The 15,286-nt window shown below is 34.5% G+C and overlaps 1 protein-coding gene across 1 annotated transcript in view; it reads right to left on the bottom strand.

The window, feature by feature from the left end:
• TBC1D32 (TBC1 domain family member 32) overlaps positions 1-15,286 on the bottom strand; it is a 262,628-nt gene that overhangs the window by 111,826 nt on the left and 135,516 nt on the right. The window contains exon 23 of the mRNA XM_030809627.1: positions 8,660-8,748. Within this exon, the coding sequence (XP_030665487.1) occupies positions 8,660-8,748 (89 nt within the window). The remainder of the gene's footprint in view (positions 1-8,659; positions 8,749-15,286) is intronic.

The raw sequence follows: 15,286 nt of genomic DNA on the forward strand, positions 1-15,286 counted from the left end.
TTTTGAAGTCACAATTACAAAGGCAACTAGGTAACAATACTTTGCAGGGCTGCGGCAAATTCTACAGAAGGCCATGTATGCTCTGAATCAGCATTCAATATATGATACTGTTTCTGCCATAGCCAGGATTCATGATTCCAGGAGTTAAGGAGTGGAAGTGGAGGTAGCACCACTCACCATCACCCCTAGTGATCCATTAGCAAAATATTTACCACCTGTTCCCACAAGATTACATTCTCTTGGCCTAGAGGTCTTAGTTCTAGAGGGAGGAACACTGCCACCAGGAGACAAAACAACAATTCCATTAAACTGGAAGTTAAGGTTGCCACCTGGACACTTTGGGTTTCTCCTACATTTAAGTCAACAGACTATGAAGGGAGTTACAGTGTTTGCTGGGGTGACTGACCCAGACTATCAAGATGAAATCAGTCTACTACTCCATAATGGAGGTAAGGAAGAGTATGTATGGAATACAGGAGATCCATTAGGGCATCTCTTAGTATTACCATGCCCTGTGATTAAGGTCAATGGGAAACTACAACAGCCCAATCCAGGCAGGACTACAAATGGTCCAGACCCCTCAGAAATGAAGGTTTGGGTCACTTCACCAAGGAAAAAACCATGACCTCCTGAGGTACTGAAGGCAAAGGCAACACAGAATAGGTAGTAGGAGAAGGTAGTCATCAATACAGTTACGACCACGTGACCAGCTGCAGAAAAGAGGACTGTAACTGTCATGAGTATTTCCTCCTTCTTTTGTTAAAAACATGTTTGTGATTGTATACACTTGTACTAAGAAATTATCTTCATTTTATTTCCTTTTCCTTTATCATGTGACATAAGATTTATTGACTTCATATCAGCATTTAAGTATTGTTAACTTTATGTAATAGTATTTGGGTTCGGGATTGAGGCGTTTCCGAGTGTAAGAAGGATAGCTGTATTATTGTTAGGCGTAATTATGACCTTATTATTGTCTTTATTTGAAGATTATGTATAATCTCAGGAGATGTGTATGGGTTCAAGCTGACAACGGGTGGACTTGTGATAGTTAATATTGCATGTCAACTTGATTGGACTGTAGGATATAAAGTACTTATCCTGGGTATGCCTCCGAGGGTGTTGCCAATGAAGATTAACATTTGAGTCAGTAAGCTGAGGAAGGCAGACCCACCCTTAATCTGGTGGGCACCATCTAATCAGCTGCTAGCCAATATAAAGCAGGCAGAAAAACATGAAAAGGCAAGGCTGGCCTAGCCTCCCAGCCTACATCTTTCTCCTGTGCTGGATGCTTCCTGCCCTCGAACATTGGACTCTAGGTCCTTCAGTTTTGAGAGTTGGATTGGCTCTCCTTGCTCCTCAAGTTTGCAGACAGCCTATTGTGAGACCTTGTGATCATGTAAGTTAATACTTAATAAACTCCCCTTTGTATATATATAGTATATATATATCCCTTTGTGTATTATATATATGTGTGTATATATATATAAAATATAATATATATAATATATATTATATATTATATATTATAAATAATATATATTATATATAATATATAATATATATAAATATAATATATAATATATATTATATTTATATATATTATATAAAATATAATATATATAATATATAATATATATAAAATATAATATATAATATATATTATATATATATATAATATATAATATTATATATATAAATATAATATATAATATATTATATATATAAATATAATATATAATATATATTATATATATAAATATAATATATAATATATATTATATATAAATATAATATATAATATATATTATATATAAATATAATATATAATATATATTATATATAAATATAATATATAATATATATATACACACACACACACACACACACATATATGTATCCTATAAGTTCTGCCCCTCTAAGGAACTCTAATACAAGGTATATTGAGTTTGTGGAGCTTGTATGATACACAGATCCAAATGCCACATAAAACTTGCAAATATGCTCAGGACAGGCTTAGAGCTGGACATACAGATATAGGGGTAGTCAGTAAAGTGATCGGCCTGGCATGGTGGCTCATGCCAGTAATCCCAGCACTTTGGGAGGCTGAGGTGGGCGGATCATGAGCTCAGGAGATCAAGACAATCCTGGCTAACACGGTGAAACCCCATCTCTACCAAAATTACAAAAAATTACCCAGGCATGGTGGCCGGCGCCTGTAGTCCCAGCTACTCAGGAGGCTGAGGCAGGAGAATGGCATGAACCTGGGAGGTGGAGCTTGCAGTGAGCTCAGATTGTGCCACTGCACTCCAGCCTGGGCGACAGAGCGAGACTCTTGTCTCAAAAAAAAAAAAGAAGTGTTCATTGAAGCCACTGTAAATAGAATGGAGGGTGAACTAAAGACATAACTCTAGAAGACAATTCTAGCTGAAAGTTAAATAAAGGAGGAAAATAAAGAATTAGCAAAAATGAATGACACAAAAGGAATCCAAAAATAAAAGAGAATAAAGTCACTGATGCTGCCAAAAAGACTGTATCTAAGAAAGTATGGCACTTAGCAAAGACTGAATAAATATTTTCTGAATGAATGAACAAAAATGAAAGGAATAGATTTCATTAAGTAGGCAGAATATAAAATGCTAGAGAGGTCAAGAAAATTAAATCATAATAAGGGTGTAGATAAAAATACATAAGGTTGGAAAATGTGCCTATCCTTTGACTTAGCAAGTGTATTTCTATGGATTTGTTGTGGAGCAACAATTACAAACATCAAGATATTTATCCATAGATATTTAAAAATAAAAAAAAACCTACGTGTGTAAAAACAGAAAATTGGGATTCAATCATGTACTGGAACATTACTTAATCCTTTAAAATTATGATACAGATTAATATTTATAGGTGTGAATGGATAATTTTAAATAAGTAAAAAAGGAAGTCTCGAAACAATAACACTCCTATTTTTCAAAAAAAATTCTGTAGCTAAAGGTCAAAGTATGAGCATAATAGGGTTAACAGTGGTTACCATGAAGAGGTAGGGTAATGAGTGTTGCTTTCTCCTTTTGTTTTCAGCATTCTTGAATTTTTCTATGTAAACAAGAATTGTTTAATTAAATTAGAATTTTCAATTAGTTACTGTCTTCAATCAGTAATCGATCATTTTATTATTTTATTATTAACTTGAAAAAATAAATTCTAGATGTGTGTGTGTATGTATATATGTATATATGTATATATAAAATCCAAAATGTGGATGGTTTTGTCAACATGTTATATTCTAATTTCTGATATTAAAAAAAGATTACAAGAGGTAATTGTGAGATTATTTCTTGTTACTAAGGTTAATCACATTTAAGTCTAGTTAGCAACTGGGTCACTTGAAATAAATAACTTGGTGATTTGCTGTGATGAAATACTAACAATTGGCTATGTTTGTTACTTGTTAAAATAACCAAACTGCTTTTAATTACACTAATTTTTAAAACAAATATGAATTTTTAACTTTTCATATTAAAGTCATCTCAGAGGTCAGACTTTTTTAACAAAGAAGCTAAGGATGCATAAAACTGTTCATTGTACTATATATAAAACTTAGTGTTGGTGGGTAAATATAAAATAACAACAGCAAATGATTAATTTTAAAGGCTGTTCTGTAAGTAGAGACTCCCGAGTTTTGTTTTTAAGAAAATTAACAATAAATGGGCCACATTATAGTTTCAAATGAGCAAAGAAGAAATAGGTTTTAGAAGAACAATATTAACATTTTTAAACCATGTTAAATTTTAATATATATTTAACTAAGAGTTACTATATAAGATTTAAATTGTTAAAACCAAGTACATCTTTAGCATTGAGGACCATTCAAAGTAAAAAAAAAAAAAAAAAAAAAAAAAAAAGCTGCAATTCTACAGCCTATAATAAAACTTAATGTGGTCAGTTTGATATAAAGAAAACTATTAATATTAAATGATGATATAATGTTTCCCCACCATATTTACAGCTTTTGTTTTGAAATAAAATGTCCAAGAAGGAATATAACATTCCTCTAAACCTACTAAAAATGGTTAAGAAAAATTTAAGCTGCTAAGCCTTGGGCAGTATCAAAAGTTTCCAGGCAACTGTTTTAATCAGTCAGCGGATTTAACAAATAAATGCTAACCAAATAACTCAAAACGATCTGGCAATGTGGTAGACACAAAAGTAGAAGAAAATGATACTCCCTTAGGAAACTGAAGTTTTATTCAGAAAGAAGAAATAAACTAAATATTAAATCTGTGGGAAGGACCATAAAGGCAAGAGACATGCAAAGAGAAGACAAGATCAGAATGGGCTATAAGTAATTCATAGAGCAAGCTTTGTGTTGAAGGATGGGTTGAATTTGTATAAGTAGACAAAAGCAAAGACAGTAGTCAAGACATTAAAAACAACTATAGAAGCAAGAATAAATGCTGTTTTGTCCTTGAGGGAGATAAGCAGTCTAACCTCCTCGGAGCATTAGTTCAGGCTAAGGAAGGGTAGGACCTATTGTACACAGGAAAGGTAGAGATATATTAGGGTAAGCCACACAATGGTGTCCAGAATTGCCAGTAACTTAAAATGATAAAAGATGGGTGAGGGCTTTATAAGAACGTGTTTCTTTTCTGCCTTAATTACCTCACAGTCTTTGATTAACTTATTATCTTACTCCTCACTAGATAACAAGGTTAAAGAGAATGAGCACCACATCTGATTCACTCATCATTGCATCCCCCATACTAGCACAGTCCGTAGCTCAGAATACGTGTTCAATAAATACTGGTTGAGTAAATAAAGAAGAGTAAATTTTAAAATTGTAAATCTTACTGTATAGTCATACATAACAGGCACTTCATATATTAGGTCACTACACTGAAAAATGCAGATTAGCTTATTGCTTAATCACCCTCCTGGGGAGGGAGGAAGATAGGGTCTCTGACTCATGATGGTAGGTTAGGAAATGGGCAAAGGAACTACTTTTTCACACAGGTGGGGACAGGGGAAGTGGGCAGCTGATAAGAGCATGAATGTCTTCGTCTAACATAGCAGAGTTGATCAATACTGTCCAAAAGTAAAAAGTCACGCTCGAACCTCTTGAAATGTTTTACATAATGTTTTTTCTTTACCTTAGAGGAATCTCTTCGAAAATAATGACCCCTGGAGCGAAAAAACAGTTATTTGAAATTCAGCAATTCCTTCAGTCTCAGGCTGGGTCTTCTTTTTGTTTTTCTATAAAATTCAGTTCAAATTTAAAGTGGCAACTGTACTATAATTCTATTTTTATAAAAGAATTTATTTTTATATATCTGTATATCTTTCTGTCTGTATATGTACAGAAGGATGTCTACAATGATTTTCCACAGTGTTAATAATGACTGTTTTAGAATTACAAGGAATTTCATTTCATTATATTTAAGTTTCTGCATTGGTTAATTTATTTATAATAAAGATAAACTATTGTTTAAAAAAACAGAAAAAAGTTATGATGACTTTCAAGATTAAGCAATTAAAGAAATGGTTGGTCATTTAACGAGATATAAATGAAAGACTTACTTTGTTTGTTCTTGTAGAAGGAGGTTTGGGAGACCCAAGAGTTCAATTTTCAACATGTTTAAAGGAGAAATGTATAAATTGAGATGTCAGAAGGCAGGTGTATATATAGGTTTGGTAGCTGAAAAGAGAGGTTTGGGCTAGAGATATAAATGGGGGCATCTACTAGCATATAAATGATATTTAAAGGCAAATGTTTAAGAGTAATAAATTAGGAATAGAGTGCACAGAAAGCTAGGATCCTTGGTCCTGGGCCCAGGACTAAATCCTGAGTATTCCAACGTTCAGAGGTTGCCTAGAGAATGAAAAAAAAAAAAAAAAGAAAAAGAAACTACAGCAATAAGAGTGTGTGACAGCACAGAAATGAAGAGAATTTTTTCACACAGGAAAAAAAAAAATGGTCCCCTATATCAAATGCTACTGACAGATATAGTAAGATGAGAAAAGAGAAGAATGCACTAGATTCATTAGCATGGAAGTTACAAGTGATCTAGCGATGAGCAGGATGAATAGTTCTGACAAAATTATAAAGTCAATGTCAAATCAAAGTGAGTTGAGTAAATACGGGTGAGCAACTGAGGACAGTTTGTATAGACATATTTTTCTATATAGATCAGAGGCTGCAAGGAGACACAAGGTCAAGGATATTTCTTTGTATGGTTTGTTATATTTCATTGTAAGATGGGACATATGAAGGCATGTCTTCACACTAATATGAATGATCTAGCATAAAAGGATAGGTTGGAAGAGGCAGAAAACGGGTAGGGGTGAAGGAGGGAGGCTAATCAAAGGAGCACCCTTCTTGAGTATTAGTCATTTACAGTGTAAGATTTGTAAGATCTTGGCAAATTAAAATTCAGAATTTTAAACAGAATGTGATGCTGTTCATGCCACATTTCACTAAGCCTCATATTAGCTTCATCTGAGTGTTGTGATAAATAAGTTGTACCAAGCATTACACTTAATGCTACTGCTACAGTTTTGAGGCAGAAGAAAATATAAAGTAAATGGAACAAGCAATGATAAACATAGATTTAGACATATTAATGGATAATCCACTGAAGAGAAAGGTACAAGGAAGGCTTAACTAGAAACAAAAAAAAATACTATGGGAATAAGAAAGAAACATATGGGTAAAAATCCCAAACACACAGAAACACAAGATTTATGAATAATGCAAAGCTATGATCTAGATTTATCACCATTAGATATCAATGACCAATAATAGACAGAAATTAATAGAAAAATGAAAGTAAATTATTAGCTTAAAATGTATGACTTACAAATATACCTGAATTAAAGATTATTATGAATAGGAATCTCAAAACCTACATTTGTGAAAGAAAAACTTGTTAAAAAGCAAATAAAGTTAAAATACAAACTTTTCCTCAAAAAGTAATTTTGTCATTTTTTCTCTTTTTGAATGCTGATACAAAACAAGCAAATTACTAGGTAGCATGTTTATGACTACTGAGATACCAAAAAAACGAAGACAAAAATTATTAGTAAAACACAAAAACAGCAGAGGTCAAGTAGATATAAAGAAAGACATGAAGAACTGCTATTAGAACTATTACTACTACTGTTTTGACAGTGTTTTCTGTGTGCCAGGTACTATTTTAAGCCTTTTTAATTTTTCATATCAATTATGACAATAACTCTATAAGGAAAATACTGTAATTATCCTCCACTTCACACATGAGTAACTGAGACCCTATCTCACACAACCAGTAAAGAGCAGGCAGTTTGACCACAAAGTCCATGTTGCTAACCACCATACTGCACTATTCTTTATCTATCAACAATGGGATAGTAAATTCTTTACAGTAGGATAGAATGATAACATTTGGATATTATGAGAAAGCACATACTATGAAAATTAATGTATGTTATTCCCAGGAGCATTTCACTTCTTGGATTGCTTTTTATATAACTTAATAAAGTCTTACTGTTAAATCTTCTTCCAAAGAACACTACAGAAAATATTATTCCATACAAGCAAGAAAATATACAGGAAAAAAAAAAGACATTTACTCAGTATATCAACAACAAGAGGCCAAAATCGATGTTCTGTAACTGCAAAACTCAGAAACATACTTGCTATGCAAAAGGAAATTCTACTGAATGGAGTTTTTCCTAGTTTCCTCCATCAAAACTTGTTATCTGATGTATCTGAGACTATAGACTGAAAATTAAAATTTAATGTGAAAACACATTTTGAGATAAAGGGCACACCACCCAAAGAACTATAATAGCAGCACCTTTGTTATACCTTCTTTGTACTATAAAGTCCAAACATGAAGCTCATCTATTAATATACAGTTAAAAGATAAAAATATACTATCATCAGATAATTCTCCTTTAGAAAAATAATTGCTTCCTTTCTTAGGTGGTGAATTATCATTGATCTCCCTCAAGTCTAAAAAAGTTACTTTGCTAATAGAAAAGAAAGAAAAATCATGAAACTATGAAAATGGAAAATTTCCTTAATTCAGCTGATTTTAAAGGTAGTAATTTACAGGAAGGGAAGCAAATTATATGTTTACATATGACCAAAAGACTGTGAATTTCACAAGTCCCTGTAGCCCTACCAACTATGCCTTATTTCCCATTTGAACATGGGAAATAAAATGTCAAGGAATCTGAACTCAACTAGAAAGAATTAAACTTCAGGCAAAGTAAAGTTGGAAAGTAATTAACACCAAAGAGCAGAACTTGGGCCTCAGGATAAATCACCCATTTCTAGGCCTCTTTTAAGGGTATATTGTGACAAGAATCTAACCAAATACCAACTCGGGGAAGGTCAAATTGACTCCTGAGCAAACTAAATGAAATAGTCCCTAAAATGCCTCTATTAAATTAAGGAATGGGAGATACTGTAATAATACAGAATCCAAATTCAGACAAAGTCCACGGTACAAATATCTAATTGCTATAATTTACTTTGTCTATAATGTTACAGGAAGACAAATTACCTTTAAGCATGCTTTTAAATATTAGCTAATTTTAAATACTTTTTTAAAGAATACAGGACAAATGCTTATTTTTTGTGGAACATAAAATATAATATCAAAAGTAAAATGTAGCACTTTACCTTAGACCAAAGATATGTGATTGTTCATAGTTGAATAAAGAACGAATCTTAGCTTCAGAATTCAAAATTATAAGTCTATCAATAATATCCTGAAAAAGAGAGACAAAGTGAGACTGTACTTAACTGAAATCATTTAAAGAAAATTAAATCAACAACAATTTATTTAGATTTGTGGCTCTCAAATTTGGCTTTACAAGGAAATCACCTGGGGAGCTGTAAATAATAATGAAGAAGAAAGAAGGAGGAGAAGGAAGGAGGAGGAGAAGGAAGGAGTAGGAGGAGAAGAAGAAGAGAAGAAGGAGAAGAAGGAGAAGGAGGAGGAGAAGGAGGAGGAGGAGAAGAAGAAGAAGAAAGAAGAAGAAAGAAGAAAGAGAAGAAGGAGAAGAAGTAAGAGAAGAGAGAAGAAGAACGAGAAGAAAGAGAGAAGAAGGAGAGAAGAAAAAAGAGAAAAGGAAGAAGAAGAAAGAAGAAAGAAGAAGGAGGAGGAGGAGAAGAAGGAGAAGGAGAAGCAGAAGCAGCAGCAGAAGACGCAGCAGAAGCAGAAGAAGCAGAAGCAGAGGAAGAGGAAGAGGAAGAAGAAGAAGAAGAAGAAGAACAACAACAGCAACAACAACAACAACAACAACAAGGCGGCGGCCTAGGTCCTAACCCTCAAAGTTTCTGAATTAACTGGTCTGAGTGTGGCCTAGATTTACATTAGGACTGTAAAAGTTTCCGAAGTGAATCCAGTATTCAGCCAAAGTGCAAAACATTGATTTTGACCCTACTCTGGCACTAATGAGAACCTTATGCCATCAGTTAAATACTGATAAAATTGCCAAAAATGTAAACTACTTTGAAAAACAAATATAAAATCCACAAATTAGAAGAATGAACAACGGATCAAAATGTTGTATCTAGTAACTAGATTTTCTTAATAGAGATTATCTGGCTCATGTAAATCAGTGGTTTCCAACCCTGGTTGAACATTAGAATCATGTAGGGAACTTAAAAAAGATACACAGGTGCCCAGGCTCAATCCCGGGCCGATTAAATCACTATGTCTAGGGGTGGAAATCTGGCATTAATACTCTTTTAAAAGCTCCCTGTAATTGTTCCAGTGTGTAGCCAAGGCTTCAAAACCACTGATGCAAATATACACAGAATATGACGATCTAGGTGCCAGCAGTTGTTCTAGCACTGAAAATTTTAGCCAACCACACAATTTTGAACATGTTTTAAAAGGCTTTCTTGGCCAGGTGTGGTGGCTCATGCCTGTAAACCCAGCACTTTGGGAGGCCGAGGTGGGCGGACCACGAGGTCAGGAGTTCCAGACCAGCCTGGCCAACATGGTGAAACACTGTCTCTAGTAAAAATACAAAAATTAGCCAAGTGTGATGGTGATGGGTGCCTGTAATCCCAGCTACTTGGGAGGCTGAGGCAGGAGAATCACTTGAACCCAGGAGGCGGAGGTTTCAGTGAGCCAAGATCGCGCCACTGCACTCCAGCCTGGGTGACAAAGCAAGACTCTGTCTCAGAAAAGAAAAAAAAAAGGAAGGCTTTCTTTCTACAATGCCCTGCTTTTACATATATCTTTGGGTTCAGGCCTAAGAAACTTATTCATAGACAAATACCTATCTCTCTCATTGCTCATTTTCCTGACCAAGAAACTTGCTAGTCTCCAGTGAGTTTAAATTCAGGATATTTCTGTTACCAATAGGGCAAAAGAAGAAAGGTTTTACTAGGGAGAAAAGTCACATAATATTTATTGAGGAATTTGTGGCTCATGATACAAAGACTGTTTCATCAAATTAAAAAAAGAGGCAAAGGAATGAGTTTGCAAAATGAAAATAATATATATTTCAAAATCACATTTGAAAAATACCAAATACTGATCAATACTAATACAACAACTGGATTGTGGGTAAAGCTACCTAGTAAAAATTTGTACCCAACATATAAGAATGTATTTCCATTCTATTGATTATTTTGTAGAAGCATGTAAATAATACTAGCATGAGAGTTTAAATTGGTAAATATTAATAAACTACCTAGTAATGATGAATAAAAAGACTATTATTTTTAAATGATCTGTTGCTGTTATCTACTACTTTGCTGGGCAGTACTTGCTTCAAACATTACAATAGAATGTGAGCTAAACAACTCATATTCATATTCCCAGCTGCACAGTCATTCTCATTAATTGCATCATGACTCTTTCTGTCTCCTTTAACCTCTCTACTTTTTCCTGAATTAGCTACATGACAGAGCCACAGAGATTGCTATGACTTGCTCAAGCATCCGAATACTATTAAATAAATAGTCTTTGCCCTGGACATAGTGATGAAACTTGTTTACTATCTACCTATTCTACAAATAGGCAAATGTTTTATTACTTAATAGTTATTGTAATTTTAGAGAAACGACCTTATCACTATTTTTAACCACTGTTAATCTTCACAGAACAATGTAGAATTGATTAGGAATCATTAACCTTCTTGTACCTGAGGTGAGAAAGGTTGCCAATTAGTTCCATGCATAGTAGTTTCTAAAAGTATTATAATAAATATTTCTTCAATGGTAGAGAATTCATATAGGTGACTGAAATTTGCACAGCTATTTGAATATAATGCAGAGCTCAAACTATTTGACAGCCAGTGACATCTTGTAACTGAGATTCTAGTTCTGAATCTAAGTACTAGGTACTGTTAGAATAAAAATGATAGACTGGTAATAACCAACAAGCTAATGGAAGAGTAGATTACAGTAATCTATCAATGAGAATGCATTTTCAAAGAGCAAATGTTATGGCAAATAATTTTTTCAAAGAATAAGATTACATTGATATATCACCACTTAGGGAAGAAAACAAAACTCCTGGGAAGCCTCATGGAGAGCTTCAGTTTCTAAGCACCATAACGTGTCAATAAGGGAATCAGCTTCCTAAATCAAGAAGCAGCTTCACAGCAACAAACTAGTGCAAGAAGACCTGGGACTTACAAAAAGTAGACAGAAATTCTGTATCTTTTTAAAAGATACTGTCCAGCTTGAGAATATTTTCAATAACCTACTAGGTCAGACTGAGGCCATACTGGAAAAACAAAAAGGAGTATCAATTCTATATAAAGATATGTTTGAGTGCCTACTGTTTACAATTGCCTCAACAGCCAGGTTTGGGCTATGTGACTGACTCGTTTTATTGAAGAAATAGGCAAGTGAAGGGTGAGGACAGGTCAAATGTAATGTCCCAGTAGTTCTGCACTTCCACTTCTAGAAGTGGCTTATGATTGGTTAGCCTATGAATAAAACTAAGCTAATCAAACCCCTTCCTTGGGATTTTTCAACATGGAAAAGTAGAGGAAAAGGTTGCTCTCCTGTTTGGGGTTATAGAGAGTTAAATGGTGACCCCTCACACCCACACATCAAAAAAAAAAAAAAGATATGTCCAGGGCCTAATCCCCAGAACCTGTAAACGTCACCCTATTCAGAAAAAGAGTCATTGCAGAGGTTAAGAGTCTTGCGGTATGTATTAGTCCATTCTCACGCTGTTAATAAAGAGAGCTGGGTAATTTATTATTTTTTTTTTTTAAAAAAGGACCTTTAATTAACTCACAGTTCAACATGGCTGGAGAGGCATCAGGAAACTTACAATCATGGTGGAGGGGAAAGCAAACACATCCTTCTTCACATGGCAGCAGGAAGGAGAAGTGTGGAGCAAAGTGGAGAAAAGCTCCTTATAAAATCTCATGAGAAGTCAGTTGCTATCACGAGAACAGCATGAGGGAAATCATCCCATAATTCAGTTACCTCCTGTCAAGCCCCTCCCATGACACATGTGGATTATGGAAACTATAATTCAAGATGAGATCTGGGTAGGGACACAGCCAAACCATATCATCCTGGATTACCAAAGTATACCTTTATTCTAAGACAAGTGTCCTTATAAGAGAAAAACAGAGGGAGATTTAAGATAGAGAAGAGGAACTAGACGTGTAAAGATAGCGGCAGAAACTGGATTTATGTAGCAACAAGACATGAAACACCTGGAAAAAAAAAATTAAACCAAAAGATTCTTCCCTGGAGCCTTGGGAGGAAGTATGGCCCTGCTGGCACCTTGTTTTCAAACTTCTGGCCTTCAGAATTGGGAAAGAATAAATTTTTGTGATTTAAAGCCACCCGGTTTGTGGTAATGTGTTTACGACAGCCCTAGGAAATTAATAAAAGGGGAGAGAGTGAAGATATCCCTATAGAATTAACAGGTAGCCCCTCCTATGGGGAATGGAGGACTATGGAATCCTCTCCTATGGAGAATACCATCTACAGAAGAAGAAAATAATTATAGCAAACATTTATATATCACTTATTCTCTGCCAGGTAGTGATCTAAATGCATTTAGTCTTCACAACAACCCTGAGGTGAAAATATTACAGCTCTTCTTAAAAAAAAAAAAAACTCACTTCATTGAGGTATAATTGACATAAATAAGCTATACTAATAGTGTATAAATTTGATGAGCTTGGAGATATGTATACACCTGTGAAACCATAACCACAATCTATGCCATAAGCCCATCTATCACCTCCCAAAGTTTCCTCCTGCCTTATTGATCAGTGTGTGTGAGAGATACAAACATTCAGCATGAGATCTGCCCCCTTAGCAAACTTTTAAGTATATAATACAGTATTGCTAACTGTAGGCACTATGTTGTACAGTAGATCTTTAGGATTTAATCATCTTGTATAAACAAAACTTCATACACTTTGACTAATACTTGCCTGCTTTCCCCCTTTCCCATCCCTAGCCACCTCCATTCCACTCTCTACTTCCATGAGTTTAACTATTTTAGATTCATCATACAAGTGGTATTATGTAGTATTTGTCCTTCTTGTGTCTGGCTTATTTCATTTAGCATAAGGCACTCTTGTAACAAGAAAAAACTGAGGTCTAACTTGTTCAGGGTCACACAACTAGTAAGAGGCAGAACCAGGAAACTAATGCAGGCAGTCTGGCTTCAGAATTCAAACTCTTAACCATTATTACACTGTGTTTGCCTTTCAACAAAGCCAACATGAAATGCAATAAGCAAAGGTGGAGGGCATAGGAGGACAGACACAGAGAGACGGACATAGACCTGACAGCACTTGCAGTCCTGTTTCCAGTTGTCCCTGCTTTTTCTGAAAGTTAGTTATATAAATCAAAAAATGTCCTACTTTCCCTAAACTAATTCAATTTGCATTTTTCTACCTAATACAATACCATGTTTACACATCATTATCATAGAGCTGGATGGTAAGTCATAGAAACTGAAAGCAATTAAAAAATTGTGTATATTAAAGGAAAAGGGTATTTTGTATCATTCACCTTTAGTTTAATAAAGTACAACCTGAGAGTTGTTCACAGGTGTTAGAATTCTGGTAGATACCTGATATGAAGCCATGAAAAGTTAAGACCTAATATCCCTAAAAGCTAAAGAATCTCTTAAAATTTAGAAGAAAAAGAACTACACAAATAGAAAAATAGGTAAAAATGAATGAAAAGACCATTAAGGGATAAGTAAACATCAATGGCCTTTAAGCATAGAAAAGGATGTTCTGTTCGGAATGAAAAAAAATATATAAATCAACATTTTTCACTTGTCAGACAAATATCTAAACTTTTGACCACATAATCTTCTTAATCAGCCTACCAGGAAACAGGCACTATAATATCTTAATGAGGGGAATGCGAAAGGATTATTCTTTGTGAATGGAAATCTAGCAATAAGAACCATACATTGGAATACATTACATGTGAATTTACCTTTCAACCCAGTAATCATGCTTCTAGAAATCTAGCCTGAAGATACTGTGGCAGGCAGAATTCGAAAATGGCCCTCAAGATTCCCAGGCCTCAAACACAAATGCAAGCACTGCTGTGAAGGAATTTTTGCAGATGTAACTAAAATCCTTAATCAGTTGACTTTAAGATAGGAGATTACGGGGGTGGGCTTGACCTAATCAAACAAGCAATTTAAAAGTGGAATTTTCTCTAACTGGTCACAAAGGGTCAGAGAGATTCAAAGAATGAGAGGAATACGGTATAAGTGAAGTTCTCCATTTTTGAAATGCAAAAGGACACAGGACAAAGACTCCTGTGTAGCCTCCAGAAACCACAAAGAAGTGCCTAGCTAACAGCCACAGAAAATTCAGGCACACCATGCTGGACTTCTGACCTACAAAACTGTGAGTTAATAAAGAGGTGTTGTTGTAATCCACTGGGTTTGTAAGAATTTGTTATACGACAATAAAAAAAAATACAGACACACTGGCAAGTACAACATAAGCCAAGGCTATTAATTTTGGAATCATTTATAATAATAAAAGACTTGAAAGAACCCAAGTGTCCACCAATAAAGGCTGGATAAACTCTAGCACATCCACATAATGGACTATTAGGCAACCGTGGCGGGGAGGAAAGGATAAGAAACAGCTCTGTATACTGCTATAAAGTCATCTACAAGACAACTAATAGAAAAATGCAAAGGGCAGGTGAGTATAGCGGGCTATATTTCACTTACATCTAGAGGGAAAGAAAATATGTATTTTTTCAAATTTCTAAAGAGTTGTGTTTATTCTAACAAAAATAAACGTCACTTTCAGTTGCCAGGGA

Source organism: Nomascus leucogenys, chromosome 3, assembly GCF_006542625.1.
Source record: "Nomascus leucogenys isolate Asia chromosome 3, Asia_NLE_v1, whole genome shotgun sequence".
Taxonomy (NCBI): domain Eukaryota; kingdom Metazoa; phylum Chordata; class Mammalia; order Primates; family Hylobatidae; genus Nomascus; species Nomascus leucogenys.